This window comes from Myotis myotis, unplaced genomic scaffold (assembly GCF_014108235.1).
Source record: "Myotis myotis isolate mMyoMyo1 unplaced genomic scaffold, mMyoMyo1.p scaffold_m19_p_60, whole genome shotgun sequence".
In the NCBI taxonomy this organism is placed as follows: domain Eukaryota; kingdom Metazoa; phylum Chordata; class Mammalia; order Chiroptera; family Vespertilionidae; genus Myotis; species Myotis myotis.
This window is the reverse complement of record NW_023416369.1, coordinates 347880-357567: the sequence shown is the minus strand read 5'-3', so window position 1 is coordinate 357567 and position 9688 is coordinate 347880. Positions and strand designations below refer to the sequence as shown.

Sequence of the window (9688 nt, the reverse complement as noted above, 5' to 3'; positions counted from 1 at the left end):
TCCGGGTTCATAGGTGGACGCTCAACCACTGAGCCACGCCGGCCGGGCCCCAATTTATTTTTGCACTTGGTTTGTTTAAATGATGATCCAAACCAGGTGTACACATAGCTCTTATTAATACAGCAGGCGCCCCCCTATCCACGGGGACACGTCTAAGGCCCCCCCTGGAGGCCGGAAACCACAGTACTGACCCCATGCTGTGTTTTCTCCTGCGCATCCCACCGGTGATGGAGTTCACGGATAACTTAATCAATAACTAACGATGGAAGAGAGCGAGGAGGCCCATGGGCTGTACTAAAAGTTGCGTGAGCGTGGTCTCCTCCGTGCCTCGGTGGCCGGCCGCACCCTCCCTCCTGTGCCGACGGTGCAGCGTGGCAGCGAGCCGGCGCACTGCTCTCCCCTCTCACTTTCATGGTGGGAGAGTCCTTCTCCCTCAGGTCTTAGCGTGACTGTTTCCTTCTTACGTTGAGAGCTTTCACCTTTCCCCTCAAGGAGGGACTTGGGGTTCTCCCTGGCACCTCCGAATTGCCCAAGTCACGGAAGTGAGAGGACCTGGCACTGGGGTGCGGGGAGCCGCCGCTGCAGCCCAGCCCCACTCGCTCACGCCCTGGCCCCTCCCGGCTCCTTGGTTACCTTCTGCAGGTCCTGGGGGGACACCTTCCCCTTGGCCCCTCCCGGCCCCCCACTCACTGGAGAGCTGCCTGTAAACGACCCCTCGGAGGAGCACGCCCTTCTCTGCACACCTGGGACTCGGGGTGGGGCCCCGATGGCTACTTGCCCACCCCGGGGCGTCCTGCTGCTCCCTCCAGCCTCGACCTCCCTCCTGACTCCTGACAACGTCCTGTCTGTCTCCCAGGAACTGAGGGCGCGGCTGTGTCCAGACCTGACATGTCACTTCCCTCCGCACGCTGCTCCCCGGGTCCGTCTCGGGGAAGCCGTCGTCGCCAGGAGCCACACCCACATGTGTTTTCCTCCTTCCTCCCCTCACGCCTCACACCGGCTCCCCACAGCCTTCGAGCGTCCCCTCTCCCTCGTCAGCGGCCCATCTCTGCCTCAGTGCAGCCCACAGCCCCGTCCGGGCCCCGGACCCTTCCACGCAGCAGCCGCAGCCTCTTTCTCAGACGCAAGTCTGCTCACTCCCACTCTCTGTCTGAACTCGTTAAAGCTGCCTGCGGCTCTAAGTAGCCATGGCAGCATCCTCACTGAGCTGCCCGGCCCCGAGCGCCCAGCGGCTCCACGGTGGCCCCTGCCGCCCCTCAGGCCTCCATCCGGCCCTGCTCCAGGCCTGCCCAATTCTTTTGGTTTCTTGAAAATCCTCCCATCACTCTTTCTCTTGCCTGGAACATTCTCCTCGCTGTTCACTTACCCATCCTCTACTCTCCCTCTGATCGCAGGGCAGAAGCCACCTCCTCCAGGGAGCCCTCCCTGGCTTCCCCAGTGGAGTTGGGTGCTCTCGAGTCTCAGCTTCCAGAGCCTCGTCTCACCACCTGTCTTGCCCATCACAGTCCGAGTCCGGGGAGAGCCGTCACTGTGGAAATCGTTCAGGGCAGAATCGCTTTGTGGTTTAGAGTGTGTGTGTGACGCCAAGCAAGTTGGGAGAGCATCCTGCCCGCCATCATCACCCGCTGTGTGGCCTGGGGGAGCTCTCTGAGCTGCTGCTCCTCAGTCTCCTCATCCATACAATGGGAGCAAGAGCAGCATCTACTTCACAGGCCCCCACAGGGGCTGGGTGAGGCCTGGCAGCTGGATCTCAAGCCCGTGCTCGATGTTGGTGACCTTGTCACGATGCCTGGTGACCCCTGGGGCCCAGAGTTTCAGCCCTCCCCGCGCCGTGACGGGTGATGGCTTTTACTGCTGTGGGTGCTCACGCTCCGCTGACCCCCGACCTTCATTCTGGTTGCCGGGGGGCCCTCTGGCAGGGGCAGGGCTCAGGACCTCACTTCTGAAACGTGGCCACTCTCCCCGGGTTGGGGTGCTGCATGTCCCTGGTGTGGGGGGCTGGGCCGGAGATTCTAGGACAAGGAGGGCCTGGCTCAGCTGCAGGAGCCAGGGGTCCGGCTGTGCCAGGTGAGGTCAGGTCTGGAGCCCCCACAGGGTGGCCATGTGGGCAGACCTTGGGGAGGGAGAGTGACACCGGGACTGGGACCAGCGAGCCTTCGGGAGGCAACACCGGGCAGCAGGTCCCTCCTGGTCCTGGGCCTGAGGTCCAGGCTGGCTTGTCCGGGCCGGGCTGCTGGGGGTGAAGGCAGAGCCCAGGGCCTGGCAGGGGGCGGAGCCTACTTGGCAGCCTGGGGTCCCCGGGTTCTTCTGTCTCTCAGAGCAGCGGTTGCCAACCTCTCGGACCTCACGGAGCACCAGGGGTCCGCGGAGCCCCGGTTGGCGACCGCTATCTTAGTGTATCTTCATCACAGTCGCCCGTAGCCATGGTTACTGCCTAGCACCTCTTACCTGTTCTGCTGGGCACTGCGCAGTAGCCAAGACCTGTCACCCCATTTCACCAGGGAAAATCCGAGGGAAAGGACTCTCACTGAGGACGGCCACAGCGCGTGGGGTCGGGCAGATCCGGGAAAGGCACAGGGACACGCCGAGCCGAGGCCCCTGGTTTACTGCTGTCGGAGGTCACGGAGCCTCAGAGGCACGCGTGGGAGCCACCAGCAGTCATGGGCGCTTCCCCAGGAGGGGCAGGCAGGGCGAGGCCCAGCAGCCCACGGTGCATGGGGCCAGGCTGCCCCGGAGACAGGCGCCCTCCACGGCTGGGGCACGAGGGGGAGGGAGCCCTAGGCTGCCCTGGGGTTGGCCACTTTGCCGCAGAAGAGGATGCTCTGGGTGCCCTCGGAGAGGATGGCGAACAGGAAGGGCCTGTTGAACTTCACGAGAGAAGCCCGTGGGATTGATTCTCTCGGACTTACGCATCTTTCTGACTCCCATGGCGGCGGCGGCTTCGGGCCCGTCTCGGCCACGTCCATCAGGCTCTTGTGCACCACCTGTGAGGACCGGGGCCGCCCCAGACGGTGAGCAGGAGGCCGCAGCCCGCCCGCCCGCGCGGCTTTCAGGGCTGGCATTTACCCACCGCTGACTGCCACGCTGCCGCCAACCGGCTCAGCTGGTCCGCTCCTCCCGGCACCCTGGTGTGCGGAGCCCTGATGCGCACATGTGCACGTGAGGCTCGGGGCTGTGAGGGGCCTGCCGGGTGCAGGGCAGGGGCACCCTGGGTGGGTCCCCCGCCTGAGCCCAGAGACGGTGCTGCCCCCACGCCCACTCTTGTGGGGGACACGCAGGAGGGCGTTTTCCCACAGGCTCCTGTGCAGGCAGCTGGTGCAGAGCGTTCGGACCCACAGACAGCGGGCCCTGCGTCAGCATCCCTCCTGCCCCAGCCCCATGTCCTTGGGCTTCGGCGATGTCGCAGGGGATGTGAATTCACATCCCTGGGCCCTGCAGCTGCCCCACCCCCACCCCTGCACTTGACCTTCCATTGCCACACCCTTTGGGAGGTGAGGTGCAGATGAGGGTCGAGGGCTCCCCAGCAGCTCCTCGTTCTCTGACTACTCTGCTTCTAGGCACGCAATGCAGGGTCCCCGGGATCTCCCATCTCTTCGTGCCCCTTCATCACAATCGCCCCAGAGCCGTGGGGCATGGGCACTGGGCAAGACTTCTCCCCCCATTTACCCGTGAAAAAGCTGAGGGGACAGGCCTCGAGCCATGGGCTCTGCAGGCAGTAAGGGGAGGAGCATGGGGGTGTCCTCTGCTGATTGTACCCCAGGCTCTCCCCTATGCCCGGCTCTGTCCCATGAGACTGCAGGGAGGGGCCCGCCCGTGCCTCAGCACCCAGCTCCTGGGGGCGACTGGGCATGAGGAGGGCAGCTCTGTGTGGGGATGGGAGACTCCCTGGCCTCTGCCCGGCCTGGCTGTTCCCAGCTCCACGCGGAGGCCGATGTCCACGCTGTCGACTCAGCTGAGAGACCGCCAGGTTCTCGTCGCCTGTGATCCCCGACAGGTCGGCCTTCTTGCTGAAGACCCTCCTCAGGCCCAGCCGGGGAGGACGCCTTCCAGGTGACAGAGGCTGGAGAGGGAGGGGAGGACACCTTCCAGGTGACAGAGGCTGGAGAGGGAGGGGAGGACGCCTTCCAGGTGACAGAGGCTGGAGAGGGAGGGGAGGACGCCTTCCAGGTGACAGAGGCTGGAGAGGGAGGGGAGGACGCCTTCCAGGTGACAGAGGCTGGAGAGGGAGAACTTCGGCAGGCGGAGCTCCACCGGCCTAGGAGGAGAGGAGAGAACAGACGTGAGTGCTGCAAATGAGCCTTTCCTGCCTCACTTTCTTTGTTGTTGTTGTTAATCCTCGCCTGAGGATATTTTTCCATTGAATTTTAGGGAGAATGGAAGAGAGAGGGAAAGACAGAGAGAAACAGTGATGTGAGAGAAACACACCAATTGGTTGCCTCTTGCACGAGCCTCAACCAGGGCTTGGGCCAGGGAGGAGCCTGCCACCAAGGTATATGCCCTTGACTGGAATCAAACCCGGGACCCTTTGGTCCACAGGCTGACGCTCTATACAGTGAGCCAAACCAGCCAGGCATTCCTCACTTTCTTATATATATATATACACTAGAGGCCCGGTGCATAAAGATTCATGCAAGAATAGGCCTTCCTTCCCTGGTTGCCGGCACTGGCTTCCCTCCGGCACCCGGACCCAGGCCTTTGCTCTGGCCGCCACCTTCCGCGTTCACTCCGGCTTGGAGCTGTCTCCTGCCCACTCCAGCCGGCTCCGTGGCTGCAGCCCAGAGGCCAGCCCTTGGTGGGAGGCTTGGCTTCCTTTGTTGCTGGGTTGACAAAAAAAGCCAAGCGTCCCACCTGAAGGAAGCCAAGCGTCCTGCCCGCTCCGGCCGGCTCCATGGCTTCAGCCGGCACCGCCATCTTTGTGGCTATGGGCGCCACCATTTTGTCGTGGACTGACAGTTAATTTGCATATTACCCTTTTATTAGTATAGATGCTAGAGGCCCAGTGCACGAAATTCATGCATGGGGGGGGGGGTCCCTCAGCTCAGCCTGCACCCTCTCATAATCTGGGACTCCTAGGGGGAATCCTGCTAGTTTAGGCCCAATCCCACATCTGCCTGCCTGATTGCCCCTAACCACCTCTGCCTTGGCCCCCACCACTGTGGCTTTGTCTGGAATGACGTCCGGAAGGTCATTTGGCTGTCCAGTCTAATTAGCATATTATGCTTTTACTATTATAGATTGATTTCACAGAGGAAGGGAGAGGGAGTGAGAGATAGAAACATCAGTGATGACAGAGAATCATGGATCAGCTGCCTCCTGCACGCCCCACACTGGGGGTCAAGCCTGCAACCCGGGTCTGTGCCTGACCAGGAATCAAACTGTGAGCCCTGGTTCACAGGCCGATGCTCATCCTCGGAGCCCCACCAGATGGGCTCCTTCCTCACTGTCTTGACCCCTGGTGCTTACTTTTCTTTTGCTCCTTTTTAAAAACATGTATTTCATTGATTTTAGAAAGAGCGGAAGAAACATCCCAAGAGAGAAACATGGATCTGCTGCCTCCTGCACGCCCCCTGCTGAGCACCGAGCCACACCGGCCGGCCACTCTCTCAATTCACTCTTTATCGTTCATGTCAGCGCATGGGGCTGGGGCTGGGGCCCTGCCCTTCCCTTGCAAACCAGTGGTGCAGGGGGAACCCTTCATGCCCACGGAGGTTCGCAGGCCCTGGGAGGCTGCCCCAGGCAGGCGGCTTCCTGCACCGAGGTGACAGCGAGCCTGAGTCCCTCCTGAAGGAGGCGAAGGGCCAGCTGGGTGGAAGAGGCGGGAGGCAGCTGCACGGGCCACAGAGAGAAGCGGCTTCTCAGCCCGTCTCAGCTCAGGCCTCAGCCAGTCCCCATGCCTCGGCCCCTCACCCTCAGGAGGCTGGCAAGGAAGGGACGGGCATGAGGCTGGGGCTGTGATGAGGACCCGCGACTTGAATGATGTAAGAGTCAGAGGCAGCCGGAGCCCTGGCAAGTCTGATATTTTCATCTCATAGAAGAAAACATTCAAGCCGAAGCCACACGGAGGACACGGGCCAGATGCTGTCCCAGCACCGCACGCCCACCCGGGACCTCAGGGAGGCTGTGCCCACGTGGGGGTGGGGCCGGGACGGGGGAAGCGTGGGGGTGAGCGAGGATGGCCCGCCGCCCCCGGCCTGGGGTAGTCACCTCGTCCGCAGTCAGTCTCTCCACCTGCGCAGGGTCTCGGGCTGCAGCGCGGCCTCCACCGCCTTCATCTTGCCCTTGTCCGGGAGGACGAAGAGCGCGCTGGCGGCGCCCGCGTACCCGAGCTCCACCACCCAGCAGGCGAGCGCCTCGTCGCGGAAGCAGGGCGTCTTCAGGTACTCGGAGCTCATCATGGGCACCGTCACCCACCTCCCCTGGCCTACGTAGAACTTGGACTGGAAGGTGTTCTTGGGGTCAAAGGGCATCTTCCACTTGGCTGGAGGAGGGAGAGGCGGGCGGGGTCAGGGGGAGAGCTGTGAATGCGGGGGCTGCCCTGACCACCCCTTTGTTCGGGGTCCCTGGGCGGTGAAGACACTCCGCACCCCAACAGCCAATCCGCGGCTCCTCTTAGGAATGACCCGGCTTGGTTGGCAAGAACTCCTTGGCAGATGGGCACCCCCAGGTGTGGGGGGAGAGGGGCTGGGAATGGAAGACCCGTTAATGGTGCTCATGACACACACACGGGAGTGTGGGCGTAGGAAGACAGGAGAGAGGGGGCTGGGGAAAGAGGGAGGAGGCCGGACGGTGACGTGGGGGCCTGGGCCACGGGCACCCTCAAGCCTGTAGGAGAGAACACTCCCAGAGCTGGGCTGCCGGTGCTTGGAGGCTGTCACCCTGGAGATGGCCACTGTCCCGCACTCTCCCTCCCTCCGGAGACCAAGGCCCGGCTGGGACGGAGCCAGGCCCAGCTGTGCGGGCAGAGGTCGCCGGAGCACCACGCCATCCCTCGGGGAAGAAGCGCGTTCCCGCCCCTCCTGCCCACGGGGATTGGGAAGGACAGCGGCCTCCTCCCGGGAGCTGGGCCAGCGTCAGGCGGACGAGAAGGCCCCCTGGCCCGACAGAGGTCAGTGGCTCCTCTGCAGCATGTGAGGGGGACACACTCACTTGGAAAACCCCAAGAGAAGGCGATGCCTCGTGCAGGGCGGGCCACGGGCCCAGGCCCCTCTCCAGGCCCCACGCACACACCGGACACCCTCCTCCATGGCGGTTTCTGGAATAACACAGGCTGCTGGGCCAGGAGAGCCATCGCCGGGAAAGATCAGAACTGAGGTCTGCGTCCCTCTGAGCCCGCGCGGGACTCACCTTTGAAGAAGATGTAGTTGACCAGGACCATGGCCGTCCCTGCGTCCAGGTCGCCGACCAGGTCCAGCAGTTTCCCCTGGGTCTTCTCCCTCACGTAGTGGTTGGTGAGCCGCTGGGCCAAGCCGCAGGGGGGTCCCGGAAGTCGGTGGAGAGCGCCTCGGAGGCGTACAGCGCCTCGGCCTCGGCCCTGAACTCGACCAGCACCTTCAGCTGCTCGATGACGAACATGGCGTTGCCCACGCTCAGCCCCAGCTGGCCGCGGGGCTGGCCCAGGGCGCGCAGGAGGCGCTGGAAGCCCTGGTGGATTCCTGTCCCCGAGGTCTCCGTGAGGTTGACCTTGAGGCCCTTGTGGATTTCCATCAGGGTGCGGCCGCGGGCCCCCAGGGACAGGAAGGCTAACGCGGTGGAGACCCTCGTCGGGGAGAAGAGCACATTCTTATTGGGGTTCTTCCAAGCCAACTGCCTGTAGAGGCTGAAGGCAAAGTCGGCGCTGCTGGAGGCCAGTCGGAGGTTGTCCACCGGTGTCTCGTTGCCCGGGGTCACCTTCTGGTCCGGCGTGTCCCCTGGGAGGCCGTGGGCAGTGGGGCAGAGCCCAGCCTCCAGGAGCCCCAGCACCAGGAGGACTGACATCCCTTCTGCCCTCAACTCTGAAAAGCGAAGCTGCTCTAAGTCTCAGCGGGCCAGGGGGGCCCGGACCGCCTCCCAGGGCCCCCACATGGCCTGCTTTCTGCCCCCCCGCCCCCCCCCCCCCCCAGCTAGCTTTGTGGCCTCCCAGGGTGGCAACCTCCTAGGCACCCGCCAGACGTAATTATGCTCCGTGCTCCTTCTCACATTTGTAGGTTAGAGCTGAAATTGTGGCCATTTTCCCCCGGGGAGAAACGGCACAGAGAGGTGAAGGGGCTTGCCCAGGCCACACAGCAAGGACAGGGCAGAGTGGAGGCAAGAGCCAGGTGGGGAGCTCGTGATGGGCGCAAGGTGCATCCTCCCCACGTGCTAGGCGAGCGGACACCAGCCGGAGGGGATCGGGTGCATGCACTTGCTTGGCGTGTGTCCCTTCCTGTCCACCCCCAAGTAGGGCCCCAGGAAGGGGCACAGGGCGAGTCAGCGACCACAGCGCTGCTCCCGCCTCTCGCTGACGCGCTGGCAGGTGCTGACTGCGGTGCCTGGGAGCAGTCAGGGCTCACGCAGACACTGGCCCGGCCGGCGTGGCTCAGTGGGTGAGCATCGGCCCAGGCACCAGGTCACGGCTCGGTTCCCGGCCAGGGCCCAGGCCCAGGTTGCAGGCTCGATCCCCAGTGTGGGGCCTGCAGGAGGCAGCCAACCCATGATCCTCTCTCCTCACTGATGTTTCCATTTCTCTCTCCCTCTCCCTTCCTCTCTGAAATCAATAAAAACATATTAGAGAGAATGATAATAAGGGGAAACAGAGAGACACAGATTTCAGAGCCAGTTGCTGCAGCAAACAGGGCCAATCACCTTCCTCCGCCCACTCGGCCCCAAGCCCCAAGGGGACAGGGCAGCTGGGCTGGTGGCAGAGAGGGCAAGAGGAGGAGGAGGAGGAGGAGGAAGGGGGAGAGGCGGGAGATGGAGCTGAGCTGATGACCATCCCAAACACAGTGGCATCACCTTTGGACAAGCCAAGAACAGAGGCAGTTCAATTGCCCTCTGTGTACTCTCTGCTTATGTAACCATTTCTTTGAAAAATAGTTAAACTTTTCCCCAAAAACATTGCTTCAGGAGAAAAAAGGCTTACTGTTTGGGCAAGTTGGCGGCCGGCCCTGTCTCTAAGCAGCCTGCCGGTCTGCTTGGCTGGAGGTGGAGTGGGAGGTGGGGTGGGAGGTGGGGGAATGGCTGGCACCCAGGGACAGCCCCCATGGAGTCACTGTGGCCTCTGCCCAGGGTGCATTGCAATCGTTCTGTCTGCACCACCTTGAGAGCGCCCCTGCACCAGGCGAGGGGAGCACCCCGGGCCCCTCGGGGAGTCCTCATGGGTGGGGGATGCACAGCTCTGTGGGGGGCACAGCTGGCTCCAAGCAGAAGCCCAGTGCCAGGGGCAGAAGTGACTCCAGACCCCTCGTGGCGCGTCCACCCCTTTGCAGGTGTCCAGCTCAGGCCCAGACGGAGGCCTGTCCTCAGCAGCCAGGCCCGCCCGGCGCTGCCACACTCCTCCTGGCCCCTCCTGACACAGTCCACGGGTCCCGGCCGAGCCTGGAGCCACCCGGGGAAGTGGGTTCCGTGGCGCCCAGTAGCTCGGCGCCGTGGATTACCTGCCTCGGAGAGCTGAGTGCCGGGCGTGGTGCAGCCGCGGGCGCTGGTGCTCACTTACCCTGCAGGGGGCTCCGCC

At 63.4% G+C, this 9688-nt stretch overlaps 1 protein-coding gene across 1 annotated transcript; it reads right to left on the bottom strand.

Annotated features, from left to right (window-relative positions):
• On the bottom strand, positions 1-7990 carry SERPINA3 (serpin family A member 3). The gene is given in 8 exon segments (XM_036315759.1): positions 1-2882; positions 2884-2945; positions 2948-2991; positions 3960-4037; positions 4193-4255; positions 6205-6478; positions 7345-7465; positions 7468-7990. Coding segments are annotated over 8 exon segments (1254 nt in total). The 5' UTR covers positions 7975-7990; the 3' UTR covers positions 1-2777.
• Between the last annotated feature and the right edge of the window lie 1698 nt (positions 7991-9688).